The sequence below is a fragment of the Monodon monoceros genome, unplaced genomic scaffold (assembly GCF_005190385.1).
Source record: "Monodon monoceros isolate NGI ecotype Baffin Bay Population unplaced genomic scaffold, NGI_Narwhal_1 Super_Scaffold_9, whole genome shotgun sequence".
Taxonomy (NCBI): domain Eukaryota; kingdom Metazoa; phylum Chordata; class Mammalia; order Artiodactyla; family Monodontidae; genus Monodon; species Monodon monoceros.
In genome coordinates, this window is record NW_021703786.1 from 53,495,474 (window position 1) to 53,522,896 (window position 27,423).

The 27,423-nt window shown below is 53.9% G+C and overlaps 3 protein-coding genes and 1 long non-coding RNA gene across 7 annotated transcripts; 3 read left to right on the forward strand and 1 right to left on the reverse strand.

The window, feature by feature from the left end:
• Window positions 1-1,517: 1,517 nt before the first annotated feature.
• On the reverse strand, window positions 1,518-18,965 carry SARM1 (sterile alpha and TIR motif containing 1). 4 transcript variants are annotated; one of them, XM_029211470.1, is made up of 9 exons: window positions 18,929-18,965; window positions 12,315-12,930; window positions 9,707-9,919; window positions 9,309-9,400; window positions 8,956-9,191; window positions 6,917-7,019; window positions 6,651-6,840; window positions 1,786-1,907; window positions 1,518-1,696 (listed from the first exon to the last, which is right to left on the reverse strand). In XM_029211470.1, the coding sequence occupies exons 2-9, from the start codon at window positions 12,828-12,830 to the stop codon at window positions 1,567-1,569; spliced, it is 1,602 nt and encodes a 533-aa protein (XP_029067303.1). In that variant the 5' UTR covers window positions 12,831-12,930; window positions 18,929-18,965; the 3' UTR covers window positions 1,518-1,566. The 4 variants fall into 4 exon arrangements, with proteins under 4 accessions (XP_029067303.1, XP_029067300.1, XP_029067301.1 ...); XM_029211467.1 differs by lacking the exon at window positions 18,929-18,965 and adding an exon at window positions 17,366-18,486; XM_029211468.1 differs by lacking the exons at window positions 1,518-1,696; window positions 1,786-1,907; window positions 18,929-18,965 and adding exons at window positions 2,653-3,590; window positions 17,366-18,486.
• On the forward strand, window positions 14,099-17,535 carry LOC114888858. The gene is made up of 3 exons (XR_003791902.1): window positions 14,099-16,002; window positions 16,750-16,855; window positions 17,383-17,535. It is a non-coding gene; the product is annotated as an uncharacterized LOC114888858 (long non-coding RNA).
• On the forward strand, window positions 18,678-22,445 carry VTN (vitronectin). Its single transcript, XM_029211471.1, has 9 exons — window positions 18,678-18,694; window positions 19,537-19,660; window positions 19,754-19,873; window positions 19,949-20,296; window positions 20,375-20,514; window positions 20,774-20,930; window positions 21,101-21,253; window positions 21,666-22,016; window positions 22,248-22,445. The coding sequence occupies exons 2-9, from the start codon at window positions 19,597-19,599 to the stop codon at window positions 22,358-22,360; spliced, it is 1,446 nt and encodes a 481-aa protein (XP_029067304.1). The 5' UTR covers window positions 18,678-18,694; window positions 19,537-19,596; the 3' UTR covers window positions 22,361-22,445.
• A 1,255-nt stretch (window positions 22,446-23,700) lies between these two features.
• Window positions 23,701-25,405, forward strand: SEBOX (SEBOX homeobox). The gene is made up of 3 exons (XM_029211476.1): window positions 23,701-23,758; window positions 23,922-24,082; window positions 24,255-25,405. Exons 1-3 carry the CDS (start codon window positions 23,728-23,730, stop codon window positions 24,633-24,635), a joined length of 573 nt encoding a protein of 190 aa, XP_029067309.1. The 5' UTR covers window positions 23,701-23,727; the 3' UTR covers window positions 24,636-25,405.
• Window positions 25,406-27,423: the final 2,018 nt, after the last annotated feature.

Here is a 27,423-nt window from a genome sequence, read left to right on the forward strand (position 1 = left end):
TCAGGTGTGAACCCACTGCCCTCAGGAGGGGAGGGGAGGGGCAGGGCAGGTGCCCGCTGAGCCCATTAGCTGGAGCCTGCATTTACTGGAAGGAGGATGCTTTCTTGCTCTCCTACCCTGGTGGAGGAAGGGGCCGAGGGACACTCCTGCTCGGTTATTTCTTTACAGCCCCTGAGTCAGCCTTCTGTTGTGAAAGCCTGTCCCCCCACGGCTAGATTCTTTGGGGCAAGAGGGAAGCCAGCCGTCTGTGGAGCAACAGCCCTGCCCAGGGTGCAGCCTCCAGGATGATTCTCAGTCCCCCCCGGCGGTAGACTGAGCGCCAGGAGGCCAGGTCTGCATCCTGGGGCTGCCACTGGTGACTTGGGAAACTGGGCACGACATTCAGTTCCTTCTCTGTAAGATGGAGATAATACCAGGTAAGGCTGCTCTGATGATTAGAGACCATGGAGTGAAGTGTCAGGGAAATGGCAAACATTTGTGAGGCATTTGTGTTTCAGTCTTGCTTCCTAAGGTATCATTCCTTGATCACCAGCTTCAGCCCAGGTGGGAGTTTGTGAGAAATGCAGGAACTCGGGCCCCACCCCAGGTGTCCTGAATGGGATTTTAACAAAATTCCCAGGTGATTCGAATGCACCCCATGCCCTTCTTCAGGATCTTGCCTCTTCCCAGGGAGCTACAGGTTCTGCCCAGGCTACTGCTGCTGCCACAGGGGGGCTGCCTCGCCCCAGCTCCCCCTGAGCCAGTGCGGGGGCAGCCTTGGACGGGTGAGGGGCTGAGGAAGGGAGCTGGGCCACGCTGGGCAGAGGCGTGGCGCACAGCACCAAGGCCAGGTAGGGTGGCTAGCTGCTCTTCGAGAGGCAGCGTCCCCTGCTCAGCCTCAAGCAGGGGGCTCCCGTGCACCGGTGAGCGCAGGCCACGGCTGCAGACCAGCCAGAGCGAGGGCCGGCTCAGTCTCACCCTGACCCCAGATGTGGCAAAGGAGGATGCACATCAGGAAGGCTGGGAGTGGACCTGGGACCAGACCAGGCCAGCTAAGGGCACTGAGTGGTTACAGCGCAAGGCCACAGGATGGCAGGAAGTGGTGAGCCCAGGGGCCAGGCGCAGTCTCGGTGGAGAGCCATGGCTAGCCTCTCATCCCTAGCTGGCTCCCGGGCCCAAGCCCTTGCTTGGTGGGGAGGGTTGGCCATTGCACTGAGCCCTGCCCGAGGCTGCCTGCCTTCACTCTACTCAGGTTGGCTGCTGGCAGGGCAGGAGAGGGGTTAGCATGCAGCACACCCTCATTCTCCAGTCTCCAGAGCTGAGCAATGACCCTCCCACGCCCGAGACAGGACCTGGGGGCAGGGGCTAGGGGAGGTCTTAGCACCCCCAATGCCTGGCTTCCCTTCCCTTTCCAGATACTGAGGAAGCCGGGTGTGAGGTGGACGGTGAGGGTCGGGGGAGGCAGAGAGCCATTTCCTGAGAAGAGCCCAGGCTGTCTCAGCCCAGGGAAGCCAGATTGAGGAGCTGGTCCATTGGGGGGATGATGGAAATGGGGGGTCACGGCAGGGCTTGGGAATTAGGGACTGGTTAAGCGGGGCCCAGGGGTGCAGCACCCTCCAAACTGGTGTCAGAGCCCACAGATGAGTCCCGGGAGGCGCGGCCCTGCAGGAAGCGGATGATCTTCTCGATGGTGGCCTCCTGGTACTCGTGGGACCACCTGTGGGTGCAGAGGCTGGTGGGTCAGAGGGCTGGGCAGAGGGAGCTGCTGGCTGGGGGCCTGTGTCACCCGCCCCGCCCCCTCCTCACTTGATGCCATTGAAGGTGAGCACAGCCTGCATGTCCTCGGGCAGGGCCTGGGGCTCTGGCCACTGGAATCCATCAATGATGGGCACGATGTTCTTGCCACAGTTCAAAGCAGTCACAATCTCCTAGAGGAAGAAGAGGGGAAAAGGAGGACACGTGGGGCCCCATCCAGGGACCTCGGGGCCAGGCTGAGCCCAAGGGGGGATGTTGGCCGTGAAGTCCACGTTGACTTCTCCCTCATCCCCTGTGGTATGATAAATCTACATTTGCCCTTTGTTCCAGGTTCTCGGTACAGAGCTCCTAAAGCCCTCTCGCATGACCTGGGGGGTGGGGCTGTGCCGAATAGCTTCAGGATGGGGGCTGGTGGCCAGGGAGACTAAGCTGTGATTAGAGGGTTGGAACTTTCAGTGCCCCCCTCACCTCCAGGGAGGGGAGAAGGGCTGGAGACTGAGTTCACTCACCAATGACTTAATCACACCTACATAATGAGACCTCCATAAGACCCCTAAGGACTGGTAGGTTGGTGAACACATCTAGGTGTGGAGAGAGTGGCCCGGAGAGGGCATGGAAGCCCTGCCCACGCTCCCACCCCCGCTTCCTTTGCCCTGTGCATCTCTTCCATTTGGATGTTCCTGAGTTGTATCTTTTAAAACGAACCAGTAATAGTTAAGTAAAGTGCTTTCCTGAATTCTGCATGTCATTCTAGCAAATTATTGAACCTGAGGGGGGTGGTCATAGGAACCCCTGCATTTGTAGCTGAGTCAGACAGCAGTGCAGGTGGCCTGGGCCTTGCGACTGGGTCTGAAGTGAGGGCCGACTTGTGAGACTGATCCCTTAAACCATGGAGTCTGACACTGGCTCCCAGTGGGTAGTTAGTGTCAGAACTGAATTGAACTGTGGGACAGCCAGCTGGTGCTGGTGAAATGGAGAACTGGTTGTTGGTATGGGAAAAAGCCCACACAAATTTGGTGTCAAGAAGTACATCACACCCCCTGCATCCAAACTGATCCACCCTGAGCCCTGCCAGTTGTAGTCCTTATTTATTTCTCAAATCCTCTCATTTTTCTCCACTTCCATCCCCACCAGCCAACCCCGTATTACCATTAGCCCCTACCGGGTCTCTTCTCATCCATTCTTGCCTCCTCTAATTCATTCTCCATGTTGCCCCTTCACCTAGCTACTCTTTGCAAAATGCACATCTGATCATGTCACCACCCCCCCTACTTAAAACTTCACGACTCTACATGGCTCTTTGAATAAAGTTCAAGGCTCTGTGCGGTTGGCCACAGCTCACTTCTCAAACTCTATCCCTGCACTGTCCTCCCAGCCACACAGACCTTGCAGTCCCTTAGATTTGCTACCTCCCTCCCTCCACAGGGCCTTTGCACATGCTGCTTCCTCTGACTAGAACACTCTTCCCTGCCGTTTCACCTAGCTAATACCAACTCATTTTTCTGATCTGAGCTCAATCAACTTTCCTAGGGAAGTCTTCCCTCACTTCCTGACCAGGTCAGATCCCCTGTTATAGGTTCTCATGGCTCTGCATCACATGCTACACTTACAAATTTAAATTCACTAATGAGTAACTTCCTTAATACCTGCTTCCCCACCAGACATAAAGGCGGGAACCATGTCCAGGTTTCACTCACCTTGTATCTCAGGATCTTTCACAAGCCTTGCCCGTAGTCTGCCTTTGCTAAATACTTAACAGCGGACTGGCTGAATGAATGAATGAGACAGCATAGCATTTAGGGGTTACGCTCTGGAATCATCAGATCTGGGTTCACATCAAGTCTCTGACACAGGCTCTGTCATTTGAGGCAAAAACAACAGGCTCTCAAAGCCTCTGTTTTCTAATTTCTAAAATAGAGTTAATGATAGTCCCTATCTTGCAGGATTGCTGGGAGAAATAACTGTGCTATCCCATGGCAAGTGGTTAGACTAGCGACTAGCATGCAGTGTATGCTTTAAATAAATAACAAGTGTTATTACTTCCTCCTCTGTAAAGTGGGGATAATAAAACTTACCTCACTAGGTTGTTCTGAGGATATTGCTATTAATGGGTGCTCTGGTAAGTGCTTATTGAATGTTTTTTTCCTTTCAAGGGGGTACCACAAGGATTGGACTTTTTGAGTGCAGTTCACTTGTGGTTTTCCATATTGATTACCCACTAAATGTGGCTTTGAGGAAAGCAGTTTTAAAACCAGAGGCAATTCAGTACTAAAAACAACCAAGGAGGGATGATGGAGCCTTTGGGACTGGTCCAAGGCAAAGGCTTCCACCACCTGCCCGCTCCTCCCTCCTTGCAGTTGGCTGGGACAGTGATGGACGCCAGGCACCCTCGTGGAGCAGAGCCTTCCTGGGGAAGGAATCTGCATAACTTCAACCCTGATTGGCTTCTGGGGCACCTCTCCATTTTACAACTGAGAAGAAGGAAGCCCAGCGAAGGGGAGGGACTTGCTCCCAAGTCACATACGTGCCCAGCCCAGGAGAGGGCCAGGTCTCTGACTCAAGCATTCAGATTCCAAGTCCAAGGCTATTTCAACCAAGCCCTCTGCCTCTCTGCTGAGCACTTGGATGAATTCTGGCCCTGCAGCAACTTATGTGGGAACCTTTAGACATTTGTTTCATCCAGAATTACACAGAAGCAAAGACAGCACACTGCTCACTGTACCGATTCAGAGGCTGGCCAGTCTGACCTAGTAAACCTAGTAGATACGTATGTTTCTCCCAGTCATCTCAGCTTCATCAGAATCACTCATCTATTTAATCATTGATTCAATTATTCTAAAAACTCTTCAAGAGCCTACTTTGTACCATGCATGGTTTTAGGCATCAGGGATGCAGCATGAACAAGGCAAGGTCTGAGCTCTCAACGGAGCTCACAGACACTCCTCTCTTTCTCTCAGAAGGCCGCCTGCCACCTGCTCTAAGCCATGATCCTCCAGGGTGTCTCTCTGACCCAGCATCCCCTCCCCAAACCAAACCCAGTATTCAGACCCTCCTACATGGCTTCTGGGGCCTGACCCTCTTCCCCGCTGTCAATGTGGGCTGCACCCTAGTGCAGAGCCTTCTCCCTAAAACCCACTGGTATGGCGTCACTGCCCTCACGGGATCCCTTTTGCCAGTGCTTTCAGCACAGGTCTTCTCCCTGCCTTTAGGAACCCCATAACCTGGTTTCTTAGTTCTTATCCAGCCAGTGGTGTGCTGGTACATGTTTAACAACTAGCTCTCCAGAGGGGGAAAAAAAACAACCAAACAAATAAAATCCTGATTTGTAGTTTTTACCAATTTCTTTAGGGTAACTACTCCCACCATGGCTGATTTCAAGCTACTGGCGTGACATCACTGAACTCGGAGTTGGGAAAAGATGCAGTCACTCTGGTGTCAGCTGATTCCAATCCTATCTCACCACCTCCCCTCCCACCCTTCAGATCTGAGTCATAGGACAAAGCTGGATCTTAAGAAAGTGCATGGGCTTTGGAGTCAGATAGACAGGAGGAGTTCAAAGCCCAGTTCTGATTTCTGCCCGGGCAGTGTGGCCATGGGAAAAATTATTCTACTTCTCCGAGCCTTGGTTTCTTCATCTGTAAAATGGAGAAGGCAATACCAGTGATAATGCAGGTTTCTGGCACCCTTCTCATGCCTACTTTTTTTTTTTTTTTTTTTTTGCGGTACGCGGGCCTCTCACTGCTGTGGCCTCTCCCGTTGCGGAGCACAGGCTCCGGACGCGCAGGCTCAGCGGCCATGGCTCACGGGCCTAGCTGCTCCGCGGCATGTGGGATCTTCCCAGACCGGGGCACGAACCCGCGTCCCCCGCATTGGCAGGTGGACTCTCAACCACTGCGCCACCAGGGAAGCCCCTCATGCCTACTTTTCTTCTTTGCTCCTGCTGTTGCCCTGCCTGAGATGCCTTCTCTTCCACTGGCCTAAACTCTTAAGACTCTTCTCAAGTTCTGCTTCCTTCACGAAGCCTCCCCGGATTATTCCAGCCCTTGATGTTTTTTTCCTTTCTCCATATTCTTATAGCAAGTAAGAGGTTCGCCTACCTGGCTTTACGTTGACACCAATTTATGTATGATCTAGTCATTCTGGGCATATCTTTGTCTCCTTAGCTGCTTTAGGACAAGGGCCCTATCCATATGACAACTGCTTCCCTTTGCCCTGGCCCCAATTCCTGCTGACTAACGAGTAATGATTAATAACCTACAGATGTGATACAGATCCATCCATCCATTCTACAAGTTCCCAATAAGTTTTTACTATGCGTTAGGCACTCGGGATACAATGGGGAATTAAACAGTGGTAGTACTCACAAAAATTATATTAATAATAGTCATTGCTGCTATCATACAGCAGTTCTTATGTGCCAGGCATTCTGCTAAGCACTTCATAAATTTTACCTCTTTTAATCTGCCTAACAATACCCTAGGGAGTTAGGTACTATAACTATCCCGCTTTCCAGTGATAAACATGAAGCTCATTAGGGTTAAGTAACTTGCCCAAAGCCAGAGCCAGGATTTAAACTCACAGCTCTTAACCATTCCACTGTGCCTGTCACTATGCTCTCCTGCCCCCCTTCCCTCACAGAGGTTATTTTTCAAAGCGTGTTCATCCTTCTCTGACCCTCACAACAATTCTACGAGGTGAACAGGACAGGTAAGTTACCCCCATTTTGTAGATGAGAAAACTGGGGCTCGGAGAACCTAAGTGAGTTGCTCAAGTCCTATTACAGTCAGAGCCATGGCTCCTGACTTCCAGCTGGGCTATGGAGGTTGCTGGAGTATATGCAGGTGAGAAAGAATGAAACGGGGACCTTGTGCCCTGGGCCACAGGCCAATGCTGGGACCACAGAGGCCAGCACTTACCTTGTGCACCCAGTCCTTGCAGTCGTGGTCCTGCATGCACTTGTCCAGAGCCCCAGCCGACAAAACCAGCACAAAATTGCGGGCACCCATGATACTCTGAATGAGCTTGTCCTCGAACTTGCCCGCTTCCAGCTTCTCCACATCAATGAAGACACTGAAGCCGTGCAGCTGCAGGTGCACCTTCAGGAGGCTGCAGAGAGGTCCTGTGTCACTGCCGTGGCCTCCCCACAAGGCCCCAGGCAGCCTGCCTGTCCGCCCCTCCTCACCTGGCGAGCTGGGAGCCTGAGTTCCGGCGGTAGCTGATGAAGACGTCTGGAGTGTCCCCGCAGGGCTTGCAGCCGGTGCAGGGCAGAGGGGAATGTAGCATTTCTGAAGCAGACAAGAGACGGCTTGGTGAGGGTGGGCCTTCCCCATCATTCACCACGAGGTACATAATCTCCTGCATACCCAGCCCTCTCAGCCCAGCCCAGGCAGGGTGGCTTGCTCCAAAAAGGGTCAGAGAGGTGGAGAGATGGGGCCTACAGGAAGGCAGGCTGCAAACTATCAGTGAGGCCCTCTCAGGAGGCAGGCATTGTGTTCTGGGGACACCTCCAGCACTGCCCTCTCTCTAGAGCTCCAGACCTGCACAGCCAGCTGCCCATGGGTACTCCAAACCCAACCCATCCCAAATCCTCCCCAGACCCCACTTCTTCCTAGTCTCCCACCAAAGCCAGAAACCTGGGTATCAGCCTCAACTCCTGCCTCTCATTCATTCATTCAACAAATATTTACTAAGTGCTTTCTGTGTGCCAGGCAGTATTCTTAGTGCTTGGGATACAGCAATGAACAAAACAAACCCTGCCCTCATGGAGCTGACATTCAATGCTCAGGGTCAGGCACCGTGCTCTGTGGATTCTACCTACTAACATCCTGGACTCCAGCCTCAGGGCCGTCCCTGTGTCCAGGCCCCCAACTCCAGCGTCCTCAGTGGTCTCTCCAGATCCACACCTGCCCAGTCTAACCTTTTTGCCGCAGGCACCAGAGAGCTCTGCTTAAAATCCAAATCTGAGTGTGTCATTGCCCCCACTTCAAAACTGTGCATGGCTCCCTACTCCCTACAGGAGATGTCTGTAAGCTATTTTTGCTGTAGCACCCTCTTGTTTTTAAAAAAGTAAATCTTGGGGATTTATTGGGAGCTGCAATGTAAAAATGATAGAAGTTAATCTGCTTTGGTTGAAGCAAAAGAATGGGGCCAAAGCCCAGTCCCTTGTCCCCTGTGGGAGCTTAGTACATACTTATTGAATGCACGCATGCATGAAAAGAACCCATCTTATAATATTCAGACAACAGTCACAGACAACGTTTGTCTCTTTACGAGGTATAAAGGCAGGGGTTGAGATCCCAGTTCTGTCATTTAATGACTTATAACCTTACAAGATGAATTTAAATCTCAGTTTCATCACCTGTAAAATTAACACCCGTGATGGAACTGTCCTTTATCTTTGATTATGATGATGGTTACACAGGGGTATACATTCAGAACTGTTCAAACTGGACACTTTTAAGTTAAGTTATACCACTTCTATTCTTTAAAAAGTTTTAAAAGCTGACTTTAAAAAAACAAACACCCACTGCACAGAATGGATGTAGAGATTAATGAGATAATATCTGTTAAAAACTTAATCAGGACCTGGCCTCTAGTAATTGACAATAAATGTCAGCCAAATAGTAAATTAGTAAATTAAATTAATAAATCAAGAGGGCTGCTAGAGCCCTAGGATCCACTCTGCTCTCACGACCTCCCTAAAGCACCCATACTTTGTCAGCTGTGGACTAACAGGATAAGCCCTCTGTCTTCTCACCCACATCCCCTGTACCCAGCCCCCATGCTGTCTCACCTCCACACTTGCATGTACGGCTCCCTCTGCCTGGGCTGCTCTTCCTGCTGCCACCACTCTTTTCCCCACCCCCAACACGTCCTTCAAGACCTGGTCAGGCATCCTCCCCTCTCCAAAGCCTAGGCCTGGGTGGACAGGGTAGGTGGTGCTTCCTCTAGGTTCCCACTGGAGTCCTGGGCATGCCAGCTCCTGCAGCCACGTGCCTGTTTATACATCTGCCTTCCTCCCACCCTCCTACCCTCCTCAGACTGGGAACTTCTTGAGGGCAAAGTGCAACATATTCATCTTTATCCTCAGAGCCCAGTGCAGCACAGCCTACGCGCTCAATCAACCCGCAGGGAGGCTCTGAGCGCCCCCCCATGTGTCTCCCCTCACCCCTCCAGGGCAGGGGCAGGGGCAGGGCTAGGGGCCCAGGTGGGCAGGCTGACCTCTGGCGGCCGTGAGGATGCGGGCGCGGTGCACGCCCAGGTGGATGCCGCAGTCCTCCAGGAGCTGCTGCTCCGACACTCGGTGCAGCAGGGAGCGGTCCAGGCCGCAGCTGACCAGGCCATACGTGTATTGACGGAAGCGCGGGTCCAGGCTGCCCAGCCAGTCAGCCAGGTTGCTGCGGTCGCATGTAGCATAGTTGGCGAAGGTCTTGAGCTCCGTGAGCTCCCTAAAGAATCTGCACCCAAGGGAGGAGAGGATGCTGAGATCTTGACTGGGCACTGGCTAGAGGTGGAGGGGGCGTTTAGTTAGACCTGCCCGGGGCGGGGGAGTATGCGGGCTGGAGGCTCCGTACCTCTTGCGGGTGAGGCCTGACTTCATGCCCAGGTCGGTCTGGAGTTCCTCATCCGTGAGCCGCAGAAGCAGGTCTCCATCCACCTGCTGCTCCTGGAGGAGGGGTCAGATGTAAGGAAAGGCTCCCATCCTCAGCATTTGCACCCCACCCAGCACAAGATCAAGAGCAGGGACCTGGAGATGGCGGTAGGGGAGGCGGATGGGACCCAGATGAGAACCGAATGACCCCGAAAAACACTGAGTACAGGCTCCCCACCCCCAAAAGTCCACCCTGGTGCCGCTGGCGTGCTGCGCCGGGATGGGGCGCGGTCGCCTGTGTGCAGGGCGCCCCTAGCGGCCACGCGGCCCTGGGGGATGCGCCTGCTCCGACCGCCGGCCGGCGACCCCGTGCGGCTCTACCCGGAAGCTCTCGCAGTACTGGGAGAAGCCGATCTGCTGCAGCCATGTCTGGACCTCGGCTTCCTTCCAGCTGGCCACGCTGGGCAGGATAGGCCGCGGCACCTCTTCGCCCAGCAGGCGCAGCGCGCGCTTCGCCAGCGCCGACGTGGTACCATTAGTGGAGTAGGAGACGAGGCGTTTCAGGCTCTGGATGGCACCTATGTCGCTGAATACCTGGGGAAGTGCGGAGAGGATGTCTTGGACCCACCAATTCACCAGCCGCCCCCAAACGTGCCTGGTCCCTTTCCTCGCCTCTTCTCACCGCTGAAAACCCCACCGTCTGCCCTTGCCCTGTCTTCATCCAATAAATCACCAGGTCCTGTGGATTCCCCCTCCAGAAGCTCCTTCAACTCTTGACCAGGTAAGTCCCTCTCATGCCTCCCCTCTACAGCTTCCATCTGCCCTGAAATCAAGTCGAGTTCTCAGTATGGCTGCCAGGCCTGGCACAGTGCAGCCCCTGCCCACCAATCCCCGCTCTACTCCCCCTTCACCAAGCCACCCACCCATGGAGGCTCTCCCACCTCTGGGCCTCACTCAACCTGTGGTGTTTCCAGACCCTTAGTTCTTCTAGCCTGCTTGTGGGAATCCTACTCATCCATTGGATCCAAATTGATTGGCACCTCCAACATGCAGCCTGCTTTGATTGCCCCACAGCTTGGCCCATACCTCCAGTTAGGCCTTGTGCTACACTCTGGATGCTACTGTTGTTAATTGATAATGCAATTTCTACTGGACTGTAAGCTGAGGTCATGTCTTAGTCACCCCTGGAGTCCCATAACTGGCACACTGCAGGGCACAGAGTGAGGGCTCACTATGTCTATATTGAACTGCGCTCACTTGGCCTTGCTGGGAAAGAGGTGCCAGGGCTGGTGGTCATGGCTGCTGCCAAGACCCACTCCTTGGGGTCCTCACTCCCTACTTCCCTTTAAATCCCTCCTCCCAAAACAGAATGGCCTGTTTTGTAAAGCCAGTCCTCCCATGGCCCAACTCTGGGGTGCAGAGAGGAGAATCGAAAGCTCCTAGAACACTGGACCTTGGAAGAGGCCTGAGAGACCCCCTAACACAACAGTCTCTTCTGCATCTATGGGAACACATGTGATGGGTGACAATCACCTGTGAGACACGCTCCTCTGATGACCCCTGTCCAGCCCCAGATGACGACTGTCGCACAGACAGGGTGGTCCATGCAGTGTGCACCGCTCCCTGTGCACCAGCGGTCACTAACCCCCCAAACCTCCAGAGGAATACAAAGGAGGGAGTGTGACATTATTGGATAATCTTAATTCTGTAATATTTAAAAAACTAACATCAGAAACTTTCGATAATTTAACTATTACTAGTCTCACATCCAGGGTAAGAACTGCTGCTATGGTCCACTCCTTCAGTTTTCCAGAGGTCAAAAGTGAGGCATATAGGGACTTCCCTGCTGGCACAGAGGATAAGACTCCGCGTTCCCAATGCAGGGGGCCAGGGTTTGATCCCTGGTCAGTGAACTAGAACCCATATGCATGCCGCAACTGAGAGTTTGCATGCCACAACTAAGGAGCTCACAAGCCGCAACTAAGGAGCCTGCCTGCTGCAACTAACACCCAGCGCAACCAAATAAATAAATAAATAGTAAAAAAAAAAAAAAAAAAAAGAATACCCCCCTTAAAAAAAAAAAAAAAAAAAGTGAGGCACATAAAGGCCCAGAGAGGGGAAGCCAGGTACCCACAGTCACACAGCAATTTAAAGCAGAGGCCAAAGGCTGCATATCAGGTCCTGAGATTGGGGACCCTTTGGGACTTGGGTGGGAGTTATCTAGCTGACACATGGATGTCCTGCCTCTGTTTACTCCATCTCCTTTTTGGACTCCAGACCCAAATGACAGAATGGCCCACTGGAGCACCCCAGGTTGTCATCCCTCAGGCACTTCAAACTCCATCTGTCCCATTGAACTCACTTTCTCTCCACCCTCAAACTATCTCACCCAGTTCACCTTATCTCAGCATCCTCAGCTGCTCATCTTCCTTCACCCAGCCACCCACCAAGTTCTAACTCTGTCTCTTCAGTACCTCTGGGATCTGCTTCTCTCTGCCTCTGCTGTCATGCCCTGGTCCTCACCTCCACCATCCCAGCTGCCCCCTGCCATGGCCTTCTATCTGACCCCCCGGCCTGCAGCCTCACCCTTGCCTACCCCATCTCCACGCAGCAGTCAGGGTGATCTTTGTAGAACACAGAGATCATACAGAGATGTATGTCCCCTACATAAAACCTTGGTCTTGCCTTCAAGGCCAGAATGATGGGTCCCTCATCTTTCTCCTCATTTCACCTCTCATGTGTATTTCAAGTCCTAGTTTTTTGTTTGTTTTTGTTTTGTTTGTTTTGTCTTCGGCTGTGCCACCGGCATGCGGGATCTTAGTTCCCTGACCCGAGATCAAACCCGTGTCCCCTACAGTGGAAGCGTGGAGTCTTAACGAATGGACCACCAGGGAAGTTCCTCAAGTCCCAGCTGAATGTCATTTCCTCTGGGGCGCCTTCCCAGTTTCTCTTTGACCCCCTCCCCACCCAACCCCACACCCACACCCACCTTGGTCTTGCCCTGCAGACTCTTGATGACAGCCTCGGCACAGAGATAGAAAGCCCCGATGCACTGCGCCTCCAAGCGCGACGAGTCAAGCAGTGGCACAAGGCGCTGCAGGTCGTCAGGCCCGCGGCCCTGGCTGGTGTCACTGGCGTCCACCAGGCAGCGGGCGAAGCGGCCGGGGTCCAGTGAGGCCACTAGCGGCTCCACGAGGGCCAGCGTGCCCGAGCGCTCCACCTCGCGCTCCACCTCCTTGTTGGTGGCCAGCACCGCCACGGCGAGGCAGGCGTGCAGTCGGAGCATCTCGTCCTCGGAGAAGGCGAGCGGGAAGAGCCACTCGGCGGCGCGCTTCTCCACCATGCGCCTCTGCGCCGCCTGGCCCCCGTGCAGCGCGCAGTTGGCCAGCGCCAGCGCGCAGTGGCGGAGCAGCGGTGGGTCGGTGCGGCGGCACCAGTACAGCACCGCGTCCAGGCCGCCGGCCGCCACCAGCCGCTGGCACGTCTCCTCCGAGTGCTTGAACATGTGCTCCAAAATGCCGGCCACGCTCCGCGCCAGCTCCACCGGCTCCCGCTCTTTTGCCAGGTTCAGGATCACGCCCAGCCCGATGCGCGCCACTCGGTCCCTGCCGAAGGAAAGCGGGAGGGAGGAAGTGGAGGTGCCGCAGCCCGGGGTGCTTATCTTAACCCAGGGCCTCGTTACTTATGCTTTCTGGGCCTCGCTAGCGTCAAATAGTACATGAGTCTGGTCCTCCCTGCCTCCTCCACCTCCCTCATCTCCTGCCCTGGGACAACCAGATTTCTCTGATTATAAGGGTGCTCCATCCTGGCCACACCCATTTCTTCCCAGACACCCTTCCCTGGAGAAGCAGCACGTGTAGTGGTTAAGAATTCTAGCTCTAGAGCAGATCTCCTGGGTCCTGGTTTCTTCTCTACCATTTCCTAGCTGTGGGACCTTGGGTACCTTCCTTTATCTTTATTGGTTTCCTCATCTCATAAATAGGATAAAGTGAATACCCACCCCATAGAGTTATTACGAGAACTAATGTAAGAATGCATGTAAAGTGCTTGGCACAGTTCCTGGCACATAGGAAAGACTCAATAAATGTTCATTTCATCAAAATTCTCTGCACTCTATGCTGTGTGACTGGGGTGTATTTATTCATCCATTCAAAACACCATTTATTGAGGACTTACTGTGTACCAGGCACCGCAATAGGGGCTGAAGTTAAACAGTGCCTGAGAGAGACTGGAGCTAATAACAGCTAATATGGAGACAAACAGTAAGCAAGTAAACGGTGAATGAACAGGATAATAGTTATCTGACCAAAACGACAGCAAAACCAGGTGCTCTGATGGAGAGTGCCTGGGTGGAGGGATATGTCTGAGGAAGTGACATCTGCGAGTTAAATGTCCAGAGACCCCTGCTTGCCAGTATCTGGAAGGAGAGCTTAATAGGCAGAGAGAACAGCAAGGACAAAAGCCCCGAGGGCTGATGAGCTTGGCGCGTTCCAGGAAGAGAAAGAAAGCCAGAGATGTTTGCAATGTCTAAAACAAACAAGGAAAAGTATAAAATCAACGAGGGACTCGTATATAGAATATATAAATACATATTCAAATGAACAAGCAAAAGGCAGTAAATCCAACAGAAAAGGGGCGAAGGACACAAATGGGCAACTTACCAAAGGAAATTCAAAACATTAACAAGCAAATAGAGATACTCTAATTCATTAGTAATCAGAGAAATAAAAATTAAACCAGCTATCACTTTACACCCATTAAATGGGCAAAAAGCAGAAGCTACTACAAGCGGTTGAGGTGGAAGTTTCAAGGGAAGAGTGAGGAAAGAGTTCCTGGGGGCCGTTTGAGCCATCTCAAAGCGTTTGGACTTCATCTTGATGGCAAATGGGGAGTCACTGAAGGGCTTCAGGAAGGGGAGTGACCTGGTTAACACATAGGTTTTAGGAAACTCGCTCTGGCTGCTGTGGGGAGGACAGGTCAAAGGGAGAGAGCCTGGAGGCCAAGAGAGGAGACAGGAGAGTTGCCACACTCCAGGCAGAGGTGAAAGTGTCCTGTCTTCCTGACCTCCACCAATGATGTCCCTCAAAGACTTATAGGCCCAGCCAGCTATGGAGTCCTTGCCCAGTGAGCACCACAGTGGCCACAGTGCTTATGACTTTGTGTCCACTGCAGGGCCCAGCTGAGCCCAGAACATGGCCTGAGGCCAGGACAGCTTTGCTGAGCTGATCACTGAACTTCTCTGTAGCCCAAAGGAACAGATGGGTTCTAATCATCCACTCGGGCAGACGGCACTGCAATTGTTCCTTTAACCAAGGAGAAAGCCAAGGCTCAGAGAGGTTACATGGCATGCCCAGGTTACACAGCTGGTGAGAGGCATAGCTGGGATTTGAACTCACATCTATCTGTCTCCAGGGCTCAAGATCCTTCGTCTGCACTTTGTGCTTCCAGAACAATCTGACTATATATACTTCAAGAATATCAGAACCAGGAAGTGCTTAAGAAGTCATCTAATCCAACAACACCCCCCCTGAGGCTCAATGAAGGGAAGGGCATGTTCAGGAACATCCATTCAGAAAGAGGACTTTATTCACATTTCTTTTTTTTTTTTTTTTTTGGCCGCGAGGCTTGCAGGATCTCAGTTCCCCGACCAGGGATCAAACCCGGGCCATGGCGGTGAAAGCCCGGAATCCTAACCACTAGGCCACCAGGGAACTGTGCAATTGTGCATTTCTTGAACCCCAGCCCTCACCTTTCCCTATGCACTTGGCACCTTTATAGAGTTGAACTCTGTGCTAGTTGTGACATTTATTCACTCAATTCCCAATTCTTCTACAGTCTGAGAGGCTGTGGGTCTGGGATCAAATCACAGCTCCGAAAGAGGGGTAAATTGTCCATATATACACATATATAAGCCTGTATATGTAATATACACATATATGCAAGTGCTTCTATATGCAGAGACTCTCTCTTGGAAAGACGTACAAGAAACTTGTTTCACCGGTTTGCCTCCAGTGAACAGAAAGAAGAACGTTTAAGTGTGTATCATTTTTGTACTTTGCACTTGAATTTATGTGCAATGGTTGTTTTTTTTTTTTTTTCCTTTTCCTTCCTTTCTTTTAAAAACCTGTCACCTCCACTTATTCACTGTGTATTCTTGGGAAAGCCATTTAACCTCATTATGGTCTCCTGAAGGGGGCAGGCTGTGACTTTAGAGGGCTAGTAGTAAGAGTGTGGTGAGACCAGGCTCAGAGCGCCCTACCCTGTTGGGCTTCTCCTGGTATTCGAGGGTCAGTGGAGCTGTGACCTAGGCTCCCGGGCAGTGAGTGTGGCAGCACCCAGGGAAGAAGAGAGCTGCAGGAAAGGGAATGGCAAAAGGAGTGGGTGCACTGATAGAAGAACCTTCTTTATGAGGAAGTTGGTTGGTGGAGAAAGGAAAAAATTTCATAGACACAAATTCTCAGTGTGTCATCACCCTCTTCCCTTCTTGCCCTCCCAGCCTCCTCTCGGAGCAGTGCAGAGGTGTGGGGAGATTATGCCTTTCTCCGGGAGGATTTTGATCGGGACCTGGCTCGCTGGGTTCTGTCCTTGGTCCTGAAGTGATGCCAACACCAGCACGTTGTTTCTTGGGACCAGAGACACCGGTTAGTGTGCCTCCTTTCTCAGTAATTCTGAACCAGGTAAGGATTGTTATTTTCAACCTTGAAAAGTATCAGTTCTATTTGCATCTTGCAGCCCTCCTCTTCTTAGGGTGCTGGCTGCACCCATTCTCCAGGAGTTCTAGTTATAGCTGCCCTATCCCACATACCAGGCCTACAGGACACACCCTTCAATGCTAGCCCACCACATCCAGTGAGCACCCACTCCATTTGCTAGCCCTCCACATTCACAGCCCATCCCCAACAGGACACCTGTTGTTAGATAGAAGATTAATGACTTACTGAACAAGCAGAATCCTAACTTGGCCTCCCAACTTAAATTGCTTCATTCATGCACTTTTGAAAGTTGTATCATTTCCACCATCCACAAGCTTATCTTTACTTTTTGAAAAGGGCAAGGAAAACGCCCCTAATCCATGCCCATCACACCTTTGAGAGCTTCATAAATGGAAAGTGGCCCTTCCAAAACCCTTCTAAACCTGAAGGGCCCGAGAATTCAGCATGAGACTGGAGTGTGACAGCCTGGTCTCCTCCGGCATTAGAGGGGCAAGGAAGTGGGTCAGTGGTCCTCATATTCCAGGGGAGATCCCAAGAGGCACGGAAGCATAGCAACCAGGCTTCAGTTGGACCCCACCTACTGTATCTTGGCACGTGTGGGGAAGATGTAGGGAACACATACTCTGGCCCCTGCCTAGCTCCACACCTCAGTTTTCTCTTCCCCCACCATCCATCCCAACTGAAAACACCCATCGTGTTTCCCATGAGCAGGCACAGCATGAGATCATGTCTGTCCTGTTACATGAAGCAAAATGAAAAAGGAGGAAGCAGGAAGTGGACTGCTGGGGGGTGGCATGAAGGCAGCAGGTAACCTTAGGTAAGCACTCATTTCAGCCTGGGGGAAGAGGAAAGGGGTCCCCCCTCCTATTTTCTGAGCAATGTGTTCTCTTTCTCTTTTAGTGGGAGTGGGACGGTATGGCAGAGAGAAGGTAGCACGGAAGGATATCCAGGCCCATCGGGAGGAGGGCTGTGGGTTTAGAGGGCTTGGGCAATGGGATCCCAGCTCCATCCTCAGAACCAGGGACAGATTCCCGTCCTGCTACTCCATTCCTCCCCTCTCTCATTTCTCGCCCCACCAGCTCTGGGAGTGAATCCTGGCTGCACCATTAGTTCACTGTGTGACGCTGGGCAAGTCACTAAACTTTCCCAGGGCTCAGTTTCCTCATCTGTAAAATGGACACGCTGGTCCCCAACAGGGATATAATGCAGGGGTTTGTGAGGTGAGGCAGGAAAGGCACAGTGCGAGGCACACGGGAGACCGAGGCACTCGACCGCCCTTGCGACCCTACACCACGCGGCGCTCTCCGCCCCAGCCCGGCCCCCTCACCGGTTCTCTGCCACCAGGATCTGCTCCAGCAGGCGGGCAGCCTGCACGCGCGTCTCCAGCTCCGGCGCCTGGAGCAGGCGCAGCAGCAGGTCCAGACCACCGTCCAGGCGGATGGCGTCGCACAGACCCTGGGCTACCTCGCGGCCCACGGCTGGTAGCAGCCAGGCCTCCTCCACCAGCTGGAAGACCTCGGCTAGGCTGGCTCCCACGGCCCGCACGCCGCCCGCCTGCTTCAGAGCCGACAGCGCCTGCTGCAGCTCGGGCAGCGCGCGCTCCAGGGCGCCCTGCACCTCGGTGCTCGCCCCTGGCGACACCTCGCGGGGCCCGCGGCTGCCCGCCGCCCACCACGGCCCAGCGCAGCCGCTCCCGTCCGGCCCCGGCACCGCTAGCCGCTCGGCGCCCGACCGTGGGCCCGACATGGCGAAGAAGCGGCACAGCTTGTAGGCGGAGAGAAGCAGCGTCAGGACCATGGGCACGGGGTTTCAGGGGACATCCCTGGAGAGGCGGGGCCGGGCGGAGCGACCCAGACCTTGGGAAAAGGAGGAACCAAGAGGGGACCAGGGGGAAGATGATGCAGGAGGGAGGGTGGAGAGAAGGGTAACAGGCAAGGGCACCGACCAGAAGTTTGGGGGAGGGGTGAGGGCAGGATATAGGACGAAGAAGTTGGGGAAGGGGATGCAGGCCCAGATGCAGGGGACAGGCGGGAGGAGAGAGCGGGAAGGCGAGGAATGGACCCAGGGTCCAGAGGGTCTAGAAAGCAGCAACCAGAACAAAGAGCGGTTCCAGTTTCGCCTAGGTTCGCAGGGATGCTCTGCAGGAACCCCGCCCCTGAGAAGCTGTGGTCTGGGAGCCGACGCCCCGCCTCTCGGTCTCGCGGGGCTCCTCCCTTGCCGCCTGCGTAGCCCCACTCCCAAGTCTTCTCCAGCTACGCCCACACGCTGGCCAGGCCTCTCCCCCTAGTCACGTTCCCTGCCCCCTCTACTGGTTGCAGGGGAAGGAGGTGGGAGGCGGAAGGACTGCTTCGGTTTTGCGTTGGAGACACTGGGATGACACTGGAATGTGAGGGCAACACGGTTGAGTGTGCCTTTGCCCTACTAGTGGTTAATGCAATCATAATAGCAACTCTTGAGACACTTTATGCCTGTTTCTCAAGTAAGTCTTACATCGTGCCTACGAGGTAGCAATTACTGCTCCCATTTAACAGCTGAACCGACTGAGGTCCGTGGAGAAGATTCTCCAAAGTCACACTCCCCTCTGATTATAGAACAGAAAAAAAGCATCGGAATCTCTGAGGATCACTCCCTCCAGGTGGTGGGAGGACTTCCAGAGGTATGTGAACCCCTGAAAGTGGGCACAAAATCAGGTGTTGTGTGCCAGTGAGCATTTTCTAGGTAGAGGGATCCTATTTCTCACTGGAGCCTAAGAGTGTGGGGAACTGGGCCACTTGTTACCCATGGGGGAGGATGAGGGTGGGGACAGGGAGTGGCCTGCTGAGAAGCAGTAAATTAGTGGAAGACTCAGGAATCACATCCAGTCCAAAGGGTTAATATTCACCCAACTTACCGTGCTGTGAAGACCAGCTTGGGGACATCAATGCACCCTGGAGATGAACCCAGAAATGAAACTTTGTTCTTTTGTGATAAAAAAAAAATGTCCCCAGCTCCTACCCCCTCTTTCACCGCCCTAAATACACAAGGGGTGGGTGAACCACCCAGCCAGGGATGTGCCTGATCAAACAGGTCACAGGTCAATAACCACTAATGGAGAATGAAGTTGGAGCTACTCCAGCAGTTGGGCATTTTGTCTGCTTTAGCTCCCAACACCCTGTGAGGCGAGTATGATTAGTCTCATTTTGCCAAAAAAAAGAACTAAGGCAGGTAAAGCAGTTTGCCCCAGGGTCCCACAGCCGGTGAGCGGCAGAGTGGGACTTCTTTCTGCCCTCCAGATTCACTGTGCTAGTGCACTTCAGAGATGCCCCTGAGCTTGGTAAGGATCCTATTCACAGCTCTCCCAGGCCCGGAGTTCCAGGAACATGACCCTCTGCTGCAACAGCCTCTGGGGTCGGGTCACTGGGGGCTGGGCTGGGGGTTGAGCAAACAGAGCAGTAGAAAAGGCAGCTCCTCTTCTCTGGTTCCCCTCCTCCTTGTCTTGCCACTCCCTCCCTTCCTCAGGCATCAGAGCAGAGACCGCAGAGAACCTACTTCACCAGGCTCGAGGCCGGAGGCCCTGCCATGGCATCCCCAAGGCCCCTTCTGATGCTGGCCCTGCTGGCGTGGGTTGTTCTGGCTGACCAAGGTGCCGGAGGGTGTTGGTGGCCATTTGGGTCAATGTAGGGTGGGCAAGGGTGGTCTGGGCCTGGCCGTGCCAACTGATATCCCCTCCCCACAGAGTCGTGCAAGGGCCGCTGCACTGAGGGCTTCAACTCCGACAGGAAGTGTCAGTGTGACGAGCTCTGCTCTTACTACCAGAGCTGCTGCCCCGACTACGTGGTCGAGTGCAAGCCCCAAGGTGCGTTCAGAGTGGCTGGGCGGGCCTGGGGTCCCCTCTGCAGCTGGAGACTCACTACCACCCTCCTGCCTGCAGTGACTCGTGGGGATGTATTCACTCTGCCAGAAGACGAGTACACCTTCCATGACTACCGCGAGGAGACCAGATCCAATACCAGCGTCCAGGCACAGCCAGAGAGCCCCACCCAGACCTTTGTCCGGCAGGCGCAGCCTGAAGAGACTACTGAGCAGGCACCTGTTCTGAACCCTGAGGAAGAAGCCCCAGGACCTGGGCGGGGGAACTCAGAGCCTGAAGTGGGGCCCGTCATGCCCGAGACTGGTAATCTAGGGATCTCCGAGTCCCCAGCAGAGGAAGAGCAGTGCAGTGGGAAGCCCTTCGATGCCTTCACCGACCTCAAGAATGGTTCCCTCTTTGCCTTCCGAGGTGACTCGAGGGGCAGGTTATGGGGGTAGGGGTCTGCCCCAGGAGCATCCTCCCTCACACAGCCTCCCTTCCCTCTAGGGCTCTACTGCTATGAGCTGGATGAAAAGGCAGTGAGGCCTGGGTACCCCAAGCTCATCCGTGATGTCTGGGGCATCGAGGGTCCCATTGATGCTGCCTTCACCCGCATCAACTGTCAGGGGAAGACCTACCTCTTCAAGGTGCCAGGCCCAGGGGCTGTGGGTCAGGGCCAAGCGTATCTAGGCAGAGGTTGAGGGCTGCTGTGCCCAGGATCAAAGTAGGCAAGAAGGCTGGATTCTGGCCTGTGGTCCCTGGCTGGGGCTCTGTGAGGACACAGAAGCCCAAGGCTCCAGGTCCTGGGTGACAAGCCTGGAACTAGGGCTGCCGCCTTGGGCGGGGACTCTGCCTCTGTGCACAGCCAACTGTCTCCTCACCCTCTTCTCCTTCCCGACCCCTTAGGGTAGTCAGTACTGGCGCTTTGAGGATGGTGTCCTGGACCCCAATTTCCCCCGCAACATCTCTGAAGGCTTCAGGGGCATTCCGGACAACGTGGACGCAGCCTTGGCCCTCCCCGCTCATAGCTACAGTGGCCGGGAGCGGGTCTACTTCTTCAAGGGTACTCGGGAGGTGGGAGGCAGGGTGCGCATGCGCTGCAGCACTCTTGGTCTTCTTTAAACTTCACTGGCTGGCGACAGGCCTCAGATTATCCCCACCCCCCTTGCCAGGAGCTCCTAACTTCTGCAGCCTCTGGGCTTTCCAGCCTTGCTCATGGCCACCCTTCCCCAGGGAGACAGTACTGGGAGTACGAGTTCCAGCAGCAGCCCAGCCAAGAGGAGTGCGAAGGCAGCTCCCAGTCGGCCGTGTTTGAACACTTTGCTCTGATGCAGCGGGACAGCTGGGAGGACATCTTCAGACTTCTCTTCTGGGGCAGTTCCTCTGGTACAGAGGGAGGGCAAGTCTTGCTTCCCCATCCAGAGGGCTGGGATCCCCCAGGGTAGAGGTAGGGCTGAGCTGGCCTGAGGGGCTGTGACTGTGCATCTATCAGTCAAAAGCTGTTTGCTCAGGCCAGACTTTGCTTCTGTTGACCTTTGTAGGGGAGGCTTGCCTCCACCCGGACCCCACACCTTGGACTTTGCCTAGCACAGCCAACAGCACAGCCAGCAGAAGGAGGAGCTGTAGCTGAGGCAACTGGGGAGGGATATGGTGGAGGGAGGCCAGGGGAAAGCGTATTGAACAGGTAGTTGGAAGGCTGGGATGCTGGGCTCTGCCATTAACTTGCTGTGTGTCCTTGGACAAGGCATAGCCCGTCCTTGACCTCCAGGGCTCCCCATTAACCCCTTCCTTGCCACAGGTGGTGCTGGAAAGCCCAGATTCATCAGCCAGGACTGGCATGGTTTGCCTGGACAAGTGGATGCGGCCATGGCTGGCCACATCTACATCTCAGGCTCAGCTCCCCGCTCCTCTTGGACCAAGAAGACCAAGTCTGTGCGTCGCAATCGTAAACGCTACCGCTCGCGCCGTGGCCGTGGCCGCGGCCGCAGACGCAGCCAGAACCCCTACCGGCAATCTCGCTCCACCTGGCTGTCCTGGTTCTCCAGTGAGGAGTTGGGCCTGGGAGACTATAACTATGATAACTACGAGATGGACTGGCTTGTGCCTGCCAACTGTGAGCCCACCCAGAGCGTCTACTTCTTCTCAGGAGGTGGGAGCCCTCGCCAGCCCTGTAGCTGGTCTAGCTGGGTCGTCCCTGCTGTCCCTGGTCCCCATGGGCTGAACACAGCCCTTGAGTGGTGACTCCAAAATGCCAGGCCGGGAGTCCTCTGGTGCATTGCCGATGTTCACTTACCCTTCCAGGAGAGACCCAGGTCTTCTTAGGGCAGGATGGGCAGGGCCAGGCAGGGTCTCATGCACCCTCTCCCAACCTCTCTTCCAGACAAGTACTACCGAGTGAACCTTCGCACACGGCGAGTGGATGCTGTGATCCCTCCTTACCCACGCTCCATTGCCCAGTACTGGCTGGGCTGCCCAGTCCCTGCCCACGAGTAGGAGTCCGAGTCCAAACAGCTGGGCCTCTGCTGCTCCCTCCTCCAACATCCTCCTCCCAGCTCAATAAAGATCCCTTGGCCCTGAGTTTAAGACTACTGTCCTGACTGGGGTGGACAGGCAGGAGGCAGGGATCTGCCTGGGTAAAAGAGGGGACCTTGGGCAGTCAGAGTGACTTGGGGGAGGGGACAGAGAAGATCCTTCTTTGTGTCCATCCTGTGTTGGGCTCAGGCCCTCTCCATGAGCCAGAAAAGCTGTGGGTTGGGAGAGCCTCGTGAGAGAAAGCCTTCCTCGCACACGGAGCAGCCCCCAGCAACCCACCAGCAGCTAAGCAGGAGCTTAGACCCCTCTGAGGATGACAGGAGTCACCAAGCTACCCTACCCAGCCCTGGGTTTGTTTTGCCCCTTGTCATTGACTATGGTCTTGGAAGGGGCAGGGGGGCAGGAGGTGGTGGGTTCCAGCTCAGCTTTTCTGCCCATCCTGGACCTGAAATGCTGTTAGCTCAGACCCTTGGGTCCCTGGGGAAGTGGTCACTGTGCTCCCCCAAACCTATCCCTATGATAATGAGCCTTTGAGGTCTCTGTCTTGGGTCTGGGGTGCAGAGCACTGAGGCAGGAGAGACAGGAAGGGCAGGAACTGAAAGGAAATTCAAATGCACCTATTTCTCTTAGAAAAGTGGCCCAGAAGACTTCCAAACGATGAGTACACTGTAAAAACAAACATCTTTCTCAAAACCCCTCAAATGTAATTGTGGAACCTCCTCCGGTTCCAAGTTCCCGGACTGTAGGAAGTCCATCTGGGCTCTTGAAGGGCCAGGGACAAAGGGCTAGGTGCAGGCAAAGCTCTAAAGCAGAACTGAGGGTGATCTGGTGGCGACATCTGCTCCCAGCCCTGTTGAGGGGAGGGTGGCTGCCGCTCATCTGCTGTCCAGCTTCTCATCCTGTCCAGCTTCCCCAGCCCCATCCTCAGTTGTGGGATAGGACTCCACCCACCCTCCCCCAAGGCAGCCAGCACCAGAGCCCCAGGAGGAGCATCTAGAGAGGGATCTCGTTGGCTTCCTGGACGGAGCCCTGGGAGGATTTTCACAAAGTACAGGATTTCAGACACAGACTGCCAGAGTTTGAGCTTTGAGGAGGGGGGCTGGGGCCAGCTTCTTTTGTGAAGCCCCAGAGGAACAGGGTTGCCCCACCCATACCCCTGCAAGCCCCCTTTTCCTCCGGGGCTTCTCAGCCCTCCTCGAGCTGGATGCTAAACCTCCCGCCTCCTGGAGGCGGGGCCAGCCTTCTGAGCAGGATAAAACTCCACGCAGAGGGGAGCGGTGTGGGCACAGCCTTGGCATGGCCATCGGGCTCCTAACTGTGCCGGTCCCATGGCCAGCCCAGTGGATGCATCCCCTGCAGGTAATCTGGTGGGGAAAGGGTGGGCAGGGCGAGGATGTGGGGAAGGTATGATGGGGAAGGTTGAAGAGGGGTGGGGAGTAGGGGCGTCAGGGTCTGTTGGCTTTGATGCTGCAGTGGAGGCTCTTGCAAGGAGACCTGACTTGACCCCCATCCTGGCCTGCAGGCCATGCCAGTGGGTTGGGTCCCCACCGGAGAAAGAGGACTACCTTCAGCAGAGGGCAGCTGCTGGAGTTGGAGCGGGTGTTTGCAGCACGGCCTTACCCCGACATCGGCACCCGTGAGCACCTGGCCCGGGTCACCTGCCTTCCTGAGGCCAAGATACAGGTGAGCTGTGCCCCTCCCCCCGACCTCAGGGTCGGGGTGCTCTCACACAGCAGATTTCTAAGCTTGAGTCACAGTCCCTTCTCTCTGGATATCCTGCCTCCAGGTTCTGCTTTCCCTGTACCTGGGGGGAGGGGATGCTGGCACCAGAAGAGACTCCTTCTTTCCTTACCAGGTGTGGTTCCAGAACCGCAGAGCCAAGAGAATCAAGAATAGGAAGCCAGGAGGCCTAAGTCCCAGGCCTGAGCCTCCCCAGAGATCCCTTTCTCTTCCGGACACCATCCAGCAGTCCTGGGAGCCCCGCACCCTTGGCCAGCCTCCACCCTCCAACAGCACAGCTCAGTGTGCCTCTGTGTGTCGACATGCCTCCTGTCCAGCTCCTGGCTTGGGTTCAGGGCAGGGCTGGGTAGGGGCCAAAGCTACGGCCCCATGGGGACCGGCTGGGGCTTCAGGGGTGTACGTCTCTTCAGAGCGAGCTGCTCCCCAGACCTCACTGGGCAGCCTGTCTGACCTCATCTATGCCTCGGCAATTGTCACCAACCTGGACCACTCCTAATCTAGGTCTAGAACTTGCAAGTCCCTTCCTCTGGCTCCTGTAGCCCATCCTGCCCCTTAAGACTGAACACACCAGGAGTGGATCCCCTGCCCTCTCCTTTTACACGAGGGAGTCCTCTTATGGGAAGAAAGTTTAGCTCAGGGATCCCTCTCTTCCGCTGTCCTCCAGGCCAGCCTAGATGCGGGTGACAAGGGCCTGGCTTCTGCTACCCAGCACCCTGCCCCTCCAGGGACACCTGCCCATCATCTTGGCGGGAGGCACCCACAGAGGGATGAGGTGGGAGCCCATGTTTCCCACTTCTCCTGCCAGGCCTGGTCCCCAATTCTTCTCATGCCAGCTGACAACACGTCCTCCCTCTAAAGGAGAATGGGCAGCTGCCCCTCACCCAAGGGCCCTTTGGGCCATTACCTAACTGACTGTCAAGTGAGCTAGGAGAGTGCCGATCCTAATTTTAGACTGCAGGGATCAATCCTTTTACAGTTCAGGGCCCCCTCTCCTGTCCTCCTGCCACCTGGATGAATTAATCACAACCATGGATCTGAAGAGGGAGTGATATTAAAGTAATAAAGTAGAAATAGGAACGCAGGGCTTACGTTTATTTAATTTTCACAAATATCAGATTGGCTGCCCTCTGACCTAGGGCTGCGGAGACAACCTGACAGATTTCGGGATGGGGTGGGTGTGGTGCATGTGGCAGCATTGGGTTTTGATATCACTGTCGTCTGTAATACCAACTAATCTCCAAATAAAACCCAAACTCTGTACCTTAATCTGGATTGTTGTGTGCTGCAAATGAATTGGGACGACGGGGGCCGTTTGCTTTTGAAATTTATCTCCATCACCTAATCCCTAAACAGGGCCAGGTTCCCCGCAGATTCTGGGTGGGAGGTATTACCCAGGCTTCTGCTGGGATTGGTTAGAGGGAGAGTTAATCGAAGGGCTTAGGGCTCTGGCTGACAGACCCCGGAGAGATGGGAGCCTCAGCTGCATCGCCTGCTCCCGGTCCCACTTGTTCCAGGACACTCCAGCTGCCTCCACTCCCGGAGCTGCTCTGCCTCAGAAAGAAAATCTTGGGATCTGCAGTTGGTCTGTGCCGGATTCAAATCCTGGCTGCTATGTAGTCTTGGAACTCTGCAAAAGTCTATGAACCCAAAAAATGGGGATGATAATACTCATCTCCTCTCTGTGTTGGGAACGAGAAGCAATAATGTAGGTGAAGGGCTTCACGTGGTGCGTGACACGTTGTAAAAGCTCTCAACGCACGCTAGTTCCCGCTCACTCCCCCTACGGCGGGCCATGAGAAACTGGGAAGGTCCCAAACTTCTTGCTCCTCTGGCCTCCTGCCAAGGACTCCCCTTTCTCCCTGGGAAGCCTTGCACCCAGACTGCACTGGAGAAAGCATGGTATAGTGAAACAGAGAGAGTGGCTGGGGCTGAGAGCAGAGTTCCCTTCTCTGGGATGAGAACTAGAGGACAGGTCACCTGATTCCTATTTCTCATTCTGCCCTTGCAGATGGACGCCACCTGCACCATGGCCATTTCCTCAGCGGGCACTAAGGCTTTGACTGCTTTAGTCTCAGAAGCCAGCCCATAAAGGAGCTCTATATTAATGCCACGGAAACCTATTGGCTTGTGAGTAGGGGGCTGGGATCAGGTAAGGATGCCATCCCAAGAAAGAGGAGTGTGTGGGGAATTTACTCCAATGGCATCCTGAGAAGATGCCCTGGGTCAGAAGCTATTTAAGAAGCCCTGCTCCACGGGAATTCCCTGGCGGTCCAGTGGTTAGGACTTGGCCCTTTCACTGCTGTGGGTCCAGGTTCGATCCCTGGTCGGGGAACTAAGGTCCTACAAACTGCTTGGCAAAAAAAAAAAAAAAGAAGGTCTGCTCTTTATCTAAAATTTGGAAGTCTTTCAACCTGAATCCAGGTACATGGAGGCTGTGGAAACTTGAGGATATGTGGGCACCCCGGCCCACGGAGTTTAGCACAGGTAAGTACAGCCGTGACTCTCCACAAAGCTTCAGTGTAAGCTTTTTTTTTTTTCTCTCATGTTTCAGGGTTGTATAACAACTTATTTTGCACAATAGTATCTTTGTATAATAATTGTTATTTTAAAATGTATTTATTACTATAATCTACTTAATCATCTTACTGCTGATTTTTAAGTTGAATCCAATATAGAATTTTATTTTTTTTGGCCTCGCCGCTCAGCTTGCAAGATATTACTTCCCCAACCAGGGATTGAACCCAGTCCCACGGAGCACCAAGTCCTAACCATGATGTCTCCATGTTGCCTGTGAAGTGAAGGCTCATGTCTGCCCAGTTCAATGCCTCTCACCCTTCTCACCCTGGAGTTGATAAATTACCAAATTTCGCCTTTCCCTTTTTTTGGGGCTGCACCACGCGGCTTGCAAGATCTTAGTTCCCCAACCAAGGATCAAACCCATGCTCCCTGCAATGGAAATGCAGAGTCCTAACCACTGGACTGCCAGGGAATTCCCTCCAATATAGAATTTTATTATTAGACATAACTCTGAGATGAACACTGGCATGTATTACAAACATCACTTACAGATACTGATAAATCACTTTTTTGTGGGGGTAGCTTTTATTTTTATTTATTTTTTAGGGGGATCCTATTGAACTTTATTTATTTGGTTTTGGTGCTTTAAAATTTTTTTTAAATTTTATACTGGAATATAGTTGATTTACAATGTTGTGTTAGTTTCAGGTATACAGCAAAGTGATTCAGTTATACATATAGATATATCTATTCTTTTTCAGACTATT

What these genes read in the sequence shown, in the direction of transcription:
- SARM1 (XM_029211467.1), bottom strand. Translation starts at nt 17,835, where the DNA reads ATGGTCCTGACGCTGCTTCTCTCCGCCTACAAGCTGTGCCGCTTCTTC. An exon ending in TCAGGCCTCACCCGCAAGAG is followed by an intron (nt 9,192 to 9,308) that starts GTACGGAGCCTC and finishes CCTTGGGTGCAG; the next exon opens with ATTCTTTAGGGAGCTCACGG. An exon ending in TCAGGCTCCCAGCTCGCCAG is followed by an intron (nt 6,841 to 6,916) that starts GTGAGGAGGGGC and finishes ACCTCTCTGCAG; the next exon opens with CCTCCTGAAGGTGCACCTGC.
- VTN (XM_029211471.1), top strand. Translation starts at nt 19,597, where the DNA reads ATGGCATCCCCAAGGCCCCTTCTGATGCTGGCCCTGCTGGCGTGGGTT. An exon ending in TTCCCTCTTTGCCTTCCGAG is followed by an intron (nt 20,297 to 20,374) that starts GTGACTCGAGGG and finishes CCTTCCCTCTAG; the next exon opens with GGCTCTACTGCTATGAGCTG. An exon ending in CTTCTGGGGCAGTTCCTCTG is followed by an intron (nt 21,254 to 21,665) that starts GTACAGAGGGAG and finishes TCCTTGCCACAG; the next exon opens with GTGGTGCTGGAAAGCCCAGA.
- SEBOX (XM_029211476.1), top strand. Translation starts at nt 23,728, where the DNA reads ATGGCCAGCCCAGTGGATGCATCCCCTGCAG. An exon ending in AGTGGATGCATCCCCTGCAG is followed by an intron (nt 23,759 to 23,921) that starts GTAATCTGGTGG and finishes CCTGGCCTGCAG; the next exon opens with GCCATGCCAGTGGGTTGGGT. An exon ending in TTCCTGAGGCCAAGATACAG is followed by an intron (nt 24,083 to 24,254) that starts GTGAGCTGTGCC and finishes TTTCCTTACCAG; the next exon opens with GTGTGGTTCCAGAACCGCAG.